We start from the raw sequence: 14,489 nt of genomic DNA, 5'->3' as shown, positions 1-14,489 counted from the left end.
ATAAAGGCACGAGTCGGTCGGGTAACGGGAAACAGAGGTATAATTTTATTTGGTCTCATGGAAATTCTCAGCTCCTTTGAGAGTGCTAGAATGCTTAGATACTTGGTGTAATGCTTAAAAAATTGTATGGTGACTTTTACCATGATTGGGTTCGGGTTTTCTAGCATGCAAAATTTTGTTACACCTTGTGCATCATTAGCAATATATTATAACAAGTTTAATTTAACTTTTAACCAGAAACGGATCCAGAGATTCTTAAAAGCGGTTGTCTCTTGACTGGGCTAAGAAGGGGGGGGGCGGCTCTGTCTAGTCCGAATTTCCTCTGACCCAGTAACCCTCCTCTTTTTATTTGTATATTGATACGTCACCCGACATATCAATATCCAAATAAAAAAGAGGAGGGTTGCTATGACAAGCCAAAGTGGACAAAAGTCATATTTTTTAATATTAAAAATGATTTTTTTAATATAAACTAGAGGCTCAAGAGAGCCTGAATCGCTCACCTGGTTATCCATTTGCTTATTTGAAAAACTTGAGGAATGAGACAGCCTAAGTTAAAATCAACTAAAATTATTCATAGCATTTTCATGACCTGAACCAGAATTTTTCTAAAGGCAACAATTTTTGAATTTTTTTTTAGAAACCTGTCTTATGACCCCTAAGTTCCATTTTTAGTATAGACAGCCATATCTATTCATGGATTAAGAATCACAACAGTCATTTTGAACGCAATACACTAAAGAACTATTATGCTTATTTTCATTCAATGATCTTAAATGGTTTTAGAGAAGAAGATTTTCAAATTTGTACATGTGAAAAAAAAAAAAAAAAAAAAAAAAAAAAAAAAAAAAAAAAATGCAAAAAAAAAAACTGTTTCAGGGGTCGTATCTCCTACATTAGTGAATGCATGGTTTTGAAAATTTCGGCGTAGGCAACGGTTTTTGAGTTATTTGCAAAAACTGCCATCTGATCCCTATGTTCTATTTTTAGTAATGGCGGCCATGTTTTTTCGTGAATCAACAATACCATCTGTCAATTTGTGTGGGATATCCTAAGGAACATATATGTCAACTTTCATTAAATTCTGTGCAATGGATTTCGAGAAGGTTTTCAAAGTTGCACTTGCGTAAATACAAAAAAAAAAAAATCTGTTTCAGGGGCCGTAACTCCTACATCAGTTGACCAATCATTTTGAAAATTTTGGCATAGGTCCGCTTCATGATGCTGAACAATATTACCATACGCCAGAAATTTGCTGAAGGCAATGGTTTTTGAGTTATTTGCAAAAAACTACCATCTGACCCCTATGTTCTATGTTCATGAATCAACAATCCCAACGGTCATTTTGGGTGGGATACCCTAAGGAACATATGCCAACTTTCATTTTGCACATGCCAAAAATGCCAAAATATCAACTTTCATTGAATTCTGTGCAATGGATTTTGAGCAGAAGATTTTCAAAGTTACACAAGCGAAAAATGCAAAAAAATGTTTCAGGGGCCGTAACGCCTACATCAATTGACGAACTGTTTTGAAAATTTTGCATAGGTCCGTCTCATGATGCTGAACAATGTTACCCATGCCAAAAATTTGCTAAAGGCAATGGTTTTTGAGTTATTTGCAAAAAAAAAACCTGCAATCTGACCCCTATGTTCTATTTTTAGTAACAGCGGCCATGTTTTTTCATGGATCAAAAATCCCAACGGTCATTTTGTGCAGAACACCCTAATGAACAATTATGCCAAGTTTAAAACCTGTCAGTCCAGTAGTTTCTGAGACGATTTTTGAAAATTTGTCGACCACGACGACGTCCATGACGACGAAGACGACGAAGACGGACGCCAAGTGATGGCATAAGCTCACTTGGCCTTCGGCCAGATGAGCTAAAAAGACGGCTTTTGTCCACTTTGGCTTGCCATTGGTTATAGGATCAGAGGAAATTCGGACCAGGATCTGTCACGACTCATTGATTTCCAATATAATCCACTATTTTTTCTGACCTAAAAGGGGTCTGCCCCCTCCTGATCCGCCTATCTCAACATTTGATATTGATGTGATAATCTGGTTAAATCGTCTGAATGTCATTGACCTAGCTGACTCGAGAGTATTGACCTCCTACGTCCCTTGATGGACAGTGACCTGAATTGACTTCAGAGGTACAAAAGGGGAGTTTGATATGGGATCCATGAATAACCTTGAAGGCTATTCATTAAGGCTGATAAAAATCAAAGGGTGGAGATCCAGAAAGGGGATAGTTTATTTATATTATCTGAAAATAATTATATCTAAAAAAAAAGAAAAAAAGAAAAGAAAACATGATTGGTAGTTTTTCTTTAAAAATAATTTTACTGGTTGTAATCTCGTCTTTCACATGAAAACCTTTAAATGCCCCTGTCCTTAATCAAGAATATTTGATCTCCAAACAGTTTCTTTTGGTCAATTTGTGAGTGTATATAAGTCGACGAATTACTGGAACATCTCAAACATGATTTTCCCACCCAGACTGACTAGGGAGTTAAAAGCATTGTTATTGAACTTTTTCAACATTAGAAGTAAATAATTGTGTAAAAAGTCAAGCAAATGGAAAATTTTGAGAAAAGCTAGGTCAAACTGCTTGGGTGTCTTGATATGACCACAAAAGTCTACATTAACAGATTAAAACTGGTTAATAAGCGATTATAACAAAACGATTATTTCAATACATTTATACATATCATTTTGTAAGGAATGAGAACTACAATTCATTGCCTACAACAACGACATGATCTATGTAGTAATTAATCAAAGATAGAATAAACCATCAATAATTCAAATTTTTTTATTGTTGATTGCATCTTTAGACAAAAAAAAATCTTATGGAAACTTTACCTTCGAATAAATTGATTTGAATATTTTGATAGTACATGCGTACTAAATAATAGTTCATTTCAGGTCAATGTATGCTGTTATGACGTCATAGAAGGAAGGAGGAGCTAAAGTCAATTTCTACTATAGTCTGTTGTGGAATAGTAGTTTTTGTCACATTGGTCTTCATTTTGGTGTCAGATTGACACAAGATCAAGTGATGAGTTGTGGTGACATACTTTAGTCCAGCTATTGTATGAATGAACAAAATGGTTAGTTACATTGTTCCTGGAGATAATGATCAGAATCTATATTCTATGACAGGTAAGGTCGCAATGTTTAGCAAAGTAGAAAATAATTTATCTAATCAGTTAAGATAATTTGATACATTTTTAATTAAAGTTGATATATACTTATATTTCCTGACTTTTGACTACTTCAACATTGAGAAGTTTCTCATATGATTAAACAAATTCAGGGAATTTAGTCAATACAGTTTGTTTGTTTATTAAGTGTTATAGTTTTGTATTTTCCAGTGCATGGACTGTTGGGGATCAGAATGAAATTTTATATATATATATATGTACCATCCAATATAGATTTCTATATACATGCATCAATTTGACTTGAAACACATTTTAGGGAAACAGTATTTTCAGAAACTTCCATATTTAACAATGGATATATCCATTCTTCTTCCAAAACTATATTTGTTCTTTATTTGTGTAATAGAGTGTGAATTAAGATTAAGACCTTGACTTGAATTATGAAAAGGACTCCTTTAAAGTTTAAAATGTCTATGTGAATATAATTATGACAAGAACCCTTTTATTATGTGAAACAGACAGGGTAATTACTTTTTACATATACATGGTATTATGAATTCAGGACTTGAGTCTGTTCAAGAAATTTAAGCAGACAGAAAACATGCCTTTCATAAGGAGTGATATATAGCCTACTGTGATAGGACCCTTCAGTGGAGTAAATCAGATCAATACCTTCCTATTAGGAGTTATTTGGGCAGGACAATGGACTATGCAAGGCCTAGGTCTTCTTTATTGAGCCAAGCAAATGTGAGAGAGTCTTTACTGCTGTTTGTGACTTATATCAAGTTAAGGATAAGTTTTTATGGTTCGGACATTGTCTCCCATTAAAAGATATATAATCCTGCTGATATGACTAGTACTTCTTTTTTGTGATTAGCCCACAGGGCAATGCGATTGAACTTCAAAGCCTGTTCAAGGAATGTAACTGATATTGCCAGTTTAAGTTCAGAAGATAGGATAAGGGCCTCTTTTGAATGTCAAGTTATGAAGCAAACAGGAACACCATCCTCATTCTATACAACAGTGATATTACTTGGCACTTCATCAATGCTTTTGTAAGCCCTGTCTGTGATAAATCATTCTGATAGTTATGTGAACTTTGATGTCTCTGAAATTGCAATGGAATATGAGTTCAGATGCTAAGGAAGATCACATACAGCAGTAGAAATTTGCTGTTTCAATATTCATGTGTCAATAGTAGAATCCTTGAACTGATCTGCACACCTATTTCACAGATTCATGACTGATTATTGACTGATTGCTGATTGATTGAAAACTGATTTGATTGGGGATAACAAATGATTGATTCATGTAAATTTCAATAAAAAATTTCATTGGAAAGAATTAGATACATGTATAATGCTTTTGTAAATTAACTTTGAATTTTAAACATGACATTCACAGTTTGTATCTCATTATAGAAAGCAAATATTAAAGAAAAGTAATTGAATTTACTTACAAATCTATTTTGTTTAGTAAATTGCATTTTTAAAATATCAATATTGAACAAACCATTCCATAAGTATATGTACAGGTCAGCAGTCATAAGTGTTATACCAAAAGTGATCACTGAGTGTACAAATCTGTTTGGTGGATTGATGACTGATTGGAAACTGATCAATGATAATTTTAGTTGCACAAATTGGTTCAGGTACTGTTTAGTGCAATTTTTAATTGTGAACCTGATTTTACAAGATGTCTTGTAAGGGTAACATATCTCTGTTGTCTACCTGAGAAATGATGTGTTTGAACCTAGGAGGAGAACATAAGTTTTTTTTTCTCAGGAATGTGATTAGTGGTATTTTTCTCTTCTAAAACATCAGTCCACAGGAAATTGAATAGCAGAATTTCTCTCTCCTACAAGTCATTTAAAATCTTCAATAACAAAATGACATACAAAATTATTAAGAGGATGCCCACTGAATTCATTGTTCCAATGTAATGTATTTATCATATTTATGTCAAAAAGTATAAAGTTTGTTTTAAATCAACAATGGATGATTCAGAAAATGTTTTTAAAGCTTTGGACAAAGCAACAAAATTTTGTTCAAATTAAAGAGTTATCTCCCTTTCTTCAATGAATTTCAGTGCTTTCTATAAAATTTATAGCCTATGTTTTTTTAAAATGGTTGAAGTTGATTAAAAAACAATTTTCAACTTTGAGAAAGAATGCATCAGTGAAATGAAATAGGTGAGTTTGTTTTAAAACCAAATTCACATGTGCAAGCCAATGCCTTGTTTTTGCATGTACTCCCTCTTCAGAAGTTTTGGAGAATCCTAGAAATAATGTGACACATAAATGATGGACTACTATCTTTCTTACACTGAGACAATAATTTGTTTATTACATATGTATACAAAAATGACATATAAGATAAATCTGAATTATGGTCTCATTTTGATCTACTTTTCTGCCCACATCAGATGTTCATTATGATTTGAAATTCCAAATATATCTGGCCATAAAGTATGAAGGATCAAGATGTGTTCAGTGGATGTCTGGTAATTTTTCAATGAAGTTGCCTTTCAATGGACCACAGGCAAAGAGACCACATTGAAGATCATTAAAGAATGATAGAGGCAGAGCATCTGAGACATGTGCTGTATATCAAAGTCATATGATGAACTTGTGATCCAGCTAGGAGAAGACTATTAGTAAATTGTTAATTTTGACAGTTTTATACTAATTCATCAAATTAAATGGTGCTTTAAAATTATTACACATTCAGGTCACATTGCCCCCCACATATTAAGTGTCAGACTGACATCACTTACATGAAACAGAGCATATGTGTTCGCTAGTTTACCTTTCTGGTTAAAAATAGCTGTTTATAGATACAAGGGACCATCTCAGCATATGTTTTAAGAGTTGAAATGAGGACAGGTTATTGATTTTGATTTCTGTGCTCAAATGACCTTGTACAAATGATACAGTCTGTAATCTTTGCTATCTATATTAGACTTGTATAGCTAATCAAAATGATAAAAAGCTGAAGATTGGTTAACCTATGAAATGCATAGGCAAAATTTTAACTTTAATTGGGAATTTGTTTGTAGAATCAGAAGAAGTTGAGCATCCTTTTTACTCAAATTTATAAATTTTTTGGACTATAGCTGAGTGTATTTTATAAATCAGTAGTCTAAAGCCCAAGGCTTTTATTACTCCTTATATCTGCTTTACTGGAGGTCTGCGGAGATTTAGATTTGAATTCATTATGGATGAGTTTTAAGTACATGTAGCTAGGGCTTTCATTATCTTTTCAGTGAACACTGGCTTATTAGAGAAAATGGACTGTCTACACTTTCAAAATGTACCAAAGGGGGAATGGGACCAATTGTGATTTTGAACATTTCATTTTCACTTTTCGAACGGTAAACATTTGAACAGTAGCCGGTCCTAAATGAAACCTCTGTCATGCATGCATATGATTTAAAAATGGCTTTAATGTAAACATTGTTTTTATCTGGAGAGGAAGAATATTACTATGATTAATCCAGACTTTTAAAAGCTCTCATATTAACTTTAGTTTTGGTGAACTTTATCACATTTTTTGCTTCAGTAATTCCAAGATCAATCTCAATCTGAATACAGATTTGCTTGGTAGAACATTTATTTCAGTTGATCCTTATGGTAATAATTAATGGCGTCATACATGGCAGTGTCAGAGAATATGACACAAAATATATAATCATTTGATTCATGTAATAAATAAAAGAATTGAATACAAGTGTTGAGGACCAAAGTCCAGATTTTCAACCTTTTTAAAAAAGTTCATGGAGAGTACCGGTAAATAAACATAAATTGTTTTATGAAATCTTTGAGAAGTCTGAATTATTTAATAGTAATATTCATTCTCTTCAGATAAAAACAATTTTATATTAAAGAAATGTAAGCCATATATGAGCCATTTTGAAGTTTGATATTTTTTCATAGATTTTTGTACAACCTCAAAGATTATATAATACATGGCATGATAATATAAACTAAACTTTGTACTCCTATAATTTCCATATCATATGAAAATGATCCCAACTGCTTTTGAATTAGAAGTAAAAAAGGAAAAAAAAAAGCATTTTATAAAATTGAAATATTTAACTCAAGTGTAAGCATATGTATACCATAATGCACTGTGCCAGAAAGGTCAGACTGGGTGTGATATGGATAAGGTGAAAAGCAACAAATACACCTGGCGTTGATTTCACAAAAAGTCATTTTTGTGAAATTGATCGTAAATCATGATATCACATAGCTATTTTAGGTTGTGACATCATTACTTACAATCAATTTTACACTTATGACTTTTTGTGAAATCAATGCCAGGGTCTAAACAGTAAATTAAGTCACTATAAGATCTACAACAAATGTAAACTCTACTTTAAGTAAGCTCTGAATTGTCCCAACAGCAATGATAAATACAGGGTATCAGATTTATGGCAATTATTAACAATAAAAAAAAAATATCTATAGCTTATCTACATGTGTTTTAATCTCTTTGAAATTGTTTCACTTAGGTCCATACCACCAAAGTAATGGTGGGACTGACTTTAGCTTAATAACTATAACCGTATAACAGAATTATGTGCCAAAAAATATATTTTTCTGCTTTTTGAACAATAACTTGAGTAATTGTGTATGGATTTCTATGAAGTAGTACTGAACAAGGGTTATATCCCATACCTTTTAGGAATTAAAGTTAGCATTTTCTGCATTTTGTGCAGTACCTTCTCATCTATACGATTTACGATACACCATAAGATGTGGGATACACAGTATAGGATGCAAGGATCAATGTTATCAGTAGTCCGGTAGTCCTGTTCCACCTTAATTTTTGGAGAGGCCTACTGGAAAATTTTCATGATAGTCCTTTGGGCTATCTAAATATTGTCCTATTTTTCACAATATCTAAGAACCGAACCGTCATTACCATCTGCAGACTTCCTGTTTTACCTTTGAAGTAGTCCTATTGACCACCAAACAAATGAAGTTCATGTCAAACCCTGTTGGATTAGGAGAACATGATACTGTAAAAGTACTTTAATTCATGGATATGACTTTTGGTGGATTAGGAAAGAAACACAAGTTTGTGGATTCATGAATTTGTGGTTTTAAGGTTTTCAGTATTTTTTTTTTACATGAGTAAAGATTAAATTTGTTAGATGATGATAATAAAAAAAGAATGATTGGATACAAATGTGAGTAACCTGTCCATTGTAGCCTATTGAAAGTTAAGGTACATGTAAAGTTGATGGTCAATTTCTATTTTACAATTTATAAATTGGTATGTTACACATGTTATAAAAGCTGTACCCTTTTTATGTTTAAAGATTCGTGTAAAATGTAAACAATCTATATAAAATATGGCTTTAAAATTATATATTGACCAGTTAAAAATTTTTATAATTTTAACATTTCCCATGTGCAATGCATGATGTGCTATGCATGATTTATGTTAAATGATGTACAATACAGGACTTATCTGACTGAAAGGAAAGTTTAGAATCTTGGTTCCCTTGATTACTCTTACAGGATTTGAGTACTGTAAAGTCTGTTTATTTCTTATCTCTAAATACAAATTCTAAAGTACTAAGAACACTTCCATTAGGGTCAAAACCTAGTCATATATTTTATCAAAACTCAAATAAAGAGCTGTATGCTTGTCCTACCTGCTCAAGGTTACAATTACCCATGTGGTTATATTAATAATATATGCCTCCTGTAAAGCTTTTAAGTACAGATGGGTCTGTCAAATTGTTTTAAATTCCTTAGAAGGAATTAGAAAATAACCTTTCAATTTTTTAAAGAAATTTATGGCCCTGTAACTGAAAGTCAAAAAGTATCTTAATTTAATCCTGTCCACCCTTCCATTTGTCTGTGTGTCCATTCATCTGTGCAGGTAGTGGATATATGGTTTGTCCATTCATCTGTCCAGGTAGCGGATATTTGGTTTGTTTTGCTATCTCCTCTCACATTTTTTGAGCTGTATACAGCTTTGAAATTTTGTGGAATGTTTCTACACATGATGGAGATGTACAAGGCCAAAGAAGGTTGATTTTCATAAATTATTGCCATGATTAAAGATAGTTGAACTTAGATTTCAATATTTCATATGGGTACAGAGATGTCAGTAGTAGCAGAGGTAGACTGATGAAATTTTGCAAGAGTTCACCCATTTGTGAAAAAAAAAGAGTAGCCTTCAAAAGATGAGCTAGTAGCCATCTACTTTTACCAGCTGACAGCTTCTATTGACATCCCTGGGGTAATAGGTGTTACTTGATTTGTCCAGCTATCTCAACCTACAGATTCTGAGCCATGACCTTGAAATTTTGCAGGATGTTTATTCACATATTTGAGATGTGCATGCAAGGCCAAAGATATATTATTTCATAAAGTTTTTAAAAAATTAAGGATTTTTGCACTTATCAATACACAAACCTATTAACTGGAAAGGACATCTCGGCCTTCATTATCAGGAGCTCCATGAAGGACTTAAGCGTAGAATTATAAATGGGAACAACTGACTGAGTCATTCAATGTCTTTACTGGAGTCTGATGAGGCTTCCTACTTTCCCCATTTCTTTTTCTTTTGACAATGATTGGATATTGAAAACAACAATGAACCAATCACAGAACACAGATGATCTTTTCTTTTTCTTTTGACACTGATTGGATCATAAAAACAACAATGAACCAATCACAAAACACAGATAAATCTTTTCTTTTTCTTTTGACAATATTTGGATCATGAAAACAACATACCTATCACTAAGTCCAAATACCATCAGCTACAAGGAGTTATGGGAAATCACACAAAAGCTTCCTGTAGACTAAGAACTTTTGCAAAGATGTGGAGGTGAATAAGCCACACATTAAGGAAGTCACACACAAATATAACATGGCAGGTCCATGGAATTGTCAAGGAGAAAAGAAAAGAGGTAATACCTTGCAACAGCTGGAGAAGGGATTAGGAGGCAGAAATTAAAAAAAATGGAGAAGAGCTGGAATAAATAAGGACAAGGTTGCCTAGAGGCATCTTGCTTGGGGGCCAATGAACCAGAAGGGGTAAAAATTAGATTTATGTGGGAAAGTAATAGGGACTACATGTTTTTTTATTCAGATATCACTTCAATTTATATATGCCCAATTTTTGATATAATACATTTTGTTATCCCCTCCCCTCTGTAATGCAAAGGGGACATATAAATACTGGTGCCCGTATGTGTGTCTGTCCATCATAAAATATATGTAGTTGATTTTATTGTGCTACCATTTTGGTTTGACAAATTTTACTTGAGTTATGGGACTTTTGCTCTTCAACTTTTTTGCGGTTGGTTAGTTGCGGGGGATAAATTTGTATGCCAAGCTATCTTGTTATGATAAAAGTGACATACTTATCTGTGCACAGGTTGTATGGTAACACATGTTATCTATATATCACTAAGTTCTAAAAGGTGATATCAATCAGTTTTACCCTGCCATGTTTTTTGTACTAATTTTCTTATAGATTTAGTTTACTAAAGCTGAAAACTTGTCCAGTACAGGTCGTCTTTGTAAATTTTGACAATTTAGTATATTACTTATTTATGAATGCTTTGTATATGTAATTTATTTTGATATATTCTAAGGAATAAATATGTTAGCAACATATTAATACACATTTTATCTCCATTTTTATATTTTTCTTGATTCTTAAGACTTATATATACGTAACATTTTTTTGGTTTAACAATAAAAGGCATTTTTCCTTTCGTAATTAGTTAAATTGTTATCCAGTAATATAATAATACTGATTTTCCAACTGACAATTCAATATGGATCTAAATATTCTCCATAACATTGCAACACTTGATGGCTGTTATCATAATTTTACTTGCTGGATAATGTGACAGTGAAGAATTTGATAGTTCTGTGATCACACTCATTTGATAAATTGTTATCCAGTAATATAATGATACTGATTTTCCAATAGATAATTCAATATACATCTCCTTAAAATTCTCCTTAACATTGCAACACTTGACGGCTGTTATCACAATCTTACTTGCTAGACAATGTGAAAGGGATGAATTTGTAAGTTCTTTGATCACACTCATTCTGTCTAGAAATTTTCCTGACTTGGCAGTAACTTGAATAAAAGTATATGGATGGCTTTGATATTACTTGTACTACAAGATGTAATTTACGGCTAGAACTTTTTAGGAACAAGGGACAACTTCTCCATAGCATAAGATTTCATCTGGACAGTAATATGTCTTGTATAGAGTTTTTTCTTTCCTTCTCTACGTTACACAAAGGGGTACCCATCTCATTACCCAATCCTCCTGCATTACTAAATGGAATGTAATGAAACTTTCACATAATCTTTATTGCATATTCTGTGCACCTCCTATTTCAGATTTTGATTCAAATTGGTTTGGATGTGCATATTATCAAATGGGGATTGTGGGTATCAAGTTATTGAGCATTGATGCATTGCTCACTGTAGTTTTCAAATTAGTTCCCATTTTTTTAGCCCTTGGACATGTTAAACAATATTGTGACTTAAAAATGCTTTGAGGGATTTTATAATATATGTAGAATGTTAATGTTGATGTAAAGTTTTTGGTCTATTAACACCAGAAAAGATAGTTGATGTCCTACCGTTTATTCTGCTTTTTTATTACAGAATTTGACATGGATCAGACTAGTACTGAATACTTTGGTAACTTATTACTTAATCTCCAGGAGAAAGCCCCTGCATCACCACATACTGAATCATCCTGTCCACAAGATATAAATTCCTGCAACCCTTCCACACAAGAGGATGTTGTGATGTCAACAGAAAAATCAGTTAAGCAGAAAAAGGTACCATAACTATTTATAATATATATTTTTATATGACCACATTTTTTGCAGTTGTATTATGTTATGATGCTGTTGTCATTGTTGTCGTCATTGTCATCGTTCTCTATGTCATTATTATTTTTTTTAATTCTGTGTGATAACTTTAGTTGCATAGTGAAATAAATGTCATGAAATTTTGATATGTTGTTACTTGTTGCTAGAGGGAGTGTTCTATTAAAAATGGGGTCACTCAGGCCTCTAAAAAAGTGGCCAAAAGTGATAAAATAGATGTTTATTATACCCCTGCAAACAAAGTTTGGGTGTATATAGGATACACCCTGTCCGTCCGTCCATCAGTCTGTCCCCATTTCTTGTAAGAGCAACTCCTCCTTAACCTCTTAAGGGATTTTAATGAAATTTTATAGAAAGGTTGGGTATCATATGTAGATATGCATGAAGGAATATAATTACTGTTAGTGTAAAAGAGAGATAAATACAGAATATTAGACAATTGGTTTTTGATACTGGCTTTATCACAGGTATCTCAGGTTGAGCCTGAGATTCCTGTGAGAAAGCCAGTATCAAAAACCAATTTCCAAATATTCTATTTACAGGTAATTTATAGGTTATTTTCATTTTTTGTGTGTTAGAAAAATGCAAAAATCATTATTTTGACCATGAAAAATAATACTTTTAAAAGACCTGTTCTATTGGGATGAGCCAATGTCATTCAACTCCACTGATACGTTACGATTTTTCATGCATGCCTGTTTTTTTGTATCAGGGCCAGTACGCTGTGACAAGCATTATCGATCTGATTACATCACAAATAACCAATAAATATAGAATATTAGGCAATTGGATTTTGGGTCGAGCCCCTAATGCTTTCAAATTAGTCAATTAAAAAAATAAAAAAAACATGGATAATAAACAAAGTCAATAGTGATTTACAAAATCTGACGGTTATCTTTCCTACTGAAAGTGTTCTACCACTAATATTTCTTAATTATTAACCGCTGCTATTAAAAACTTTTATTGATAATTTGTGACAAGTTAACCATGATTTTGTAAACAATGTCTGTGTACTTAAGTGTAAGTGTTTGTAAGATCAGGTAAAATGGTAAAAATCAGAAACATGCATGTCAATTAAAACCCCGCCAATCTGATAATGTAATATCACTCAAGGATACTTTCTCTCTTTAAAAAAAAGACCATTATTTGATCTCTGCATCATTGGATTTGCTCAGAAATTGTTCAATTGAATCTTAGAAAAATGAGATTTTTGACGTAGTTATCTGCCCTTGAAATGTTTATTTTCAATGCATTACAATCAAACTGTAACTGTAACCATTGTCCAGCATGATTTGGAAAATTGTGTCTGCTTTCCTTGATTCTGATTGTGCAAATAGTCAAATTACATTATCAAAATGATGGTTTTTTTATACCATGTTTCACTTACTGCCTGATTCTTACAGGGACTAACACTTAATGCCCAAGCTATTAAAGGGTTTAGTTGTTTAAAGTTGTACTAATAAATCATTTTACTTTTTTTTTTTTTTTTTTTATAAAAACACACATGTATGCATACTAGTTGTAATCATTGAAGTTTCTTCTACAATGTTTGATCTATTTCCTGTTTTGCAGCTACCTCCAGTAAAACCCCTGTATACGACTGAGCTTGCTGTGTTATGTAGGATCTGTGGTGACAAGGCTTCAGGGTTCCACTATGGGGTGCATTCCTGTGAAGGTTGTAAGGTTTGTATAATTTGGTTTTATACCTTTGTATGTCTGACACTTTTTTATGCTCCTGTAACGTTCAGTTGGGGGACATACTGTTTTACCCCTGTCCGTGTGTCCATAATTCATCTTCATGAATAGTTGGATTTAGTCATTTTGTCACCATTTTGAGCAAATAGGATACATGTCTATTCCAGGTAATTCCTCCTACAGTATTTAGGTTAGGAAGTTGATACTTTGCAGAATGATTATATATATAGATAGAAAATGTGCGTATTATCAGGGTTTTGATTTCTTTCAATATTTGACATTTTCATGAATAGTTAGACTTAGTCATGTTGTCTGATCAAAAAATTGTCGCCATTCTAAAGAATTTAAGCATGTAAGTATAAATTGGCTTTCATATATGTCAATACATGCGGGGGTATCAATCTTCAATTTTCTCATAAATGAATTTTGACAACCAGACATTATGCGGTAGCTATGTTAAAATGGAGTGCAGGGGCAGCCCTTTGTCTAGTTTCAAAATGTTTTGATCAGCAACTACTTTACTTGTCAAAAAACATATATATATGGGTGTGGTATATAGTGGGTGTGGCATATAGTTGGACATAATTTCAGATTTTCCTTTTTTTTGTTAGTTTTAATACTATGGTATTGATAATATAAAATGACTGAATGTTTTCTTTTCTGCTACTTGTCACAACTACTTGGTATTTATGTCTGTCCCACTTTGTTGGGGAGACATGTTGTTTTTGTCC

General features: G+C 32.6%; 1 protein-coding gene across 3 annotated transcripts in view; it reads left to right on the top strand.

Annotated features, from left to right (window-relative positions):
• Positions 1 to 2,935: 2,935 nt before the first annotated feature.
• Positions 2,936 to 14,489, top strand: part of LOC148600229 (peroxisome proliferator-activated receptor gamma-like) — a 33,426-nt gene continuing 21,872 nt past the window's right edge. The window contains exons 1-3 of one of the 3 annotated variants that reach the window (XM_088557335.1): positions 2,936 to 3,168; positions 11,834 to 12,012; positions 13,636 to 13,746. In XM_088557335.1, the coding sequence (XP_088413461.1) occupies positions 3,105 to 3,168; positions 11,834 to 12,012; positions 13,636 to 13,746 (354 nt within the window). In that variant the 5' untranslated portion in view covers positions 2,936 to 3,104. The remainder of the gene's footprint in view (positions 3,169 to 11,833; positions 12,013 to 13,635; positions 13,747 to 14,489) is intronic. The other 2 variants (XM_088557334.1, XM_088557333.1) reach the window with 2 other exon arrangements.

Source organism: Perna viridis, chromosome 13 (genome assembly GCF_037379345.1).
Source record: "Perna viridis isolate PV_CMFRI_1.1 ecotype Kerala chromosome 13, ASM3737934v1, whole genome shotgun sequence".
In the NCBI taxonomy this organism is placed as follows: Eukaryota; Metazoa; Mollusca; class Bivalvia; order Mytilida; family Mytilidae; genus Perna; species Perna viridis.
Note: the sequence above shows the minus strand (reverse complement) of the source record. Positions and strands in the feature narration are given on the sequence as shown.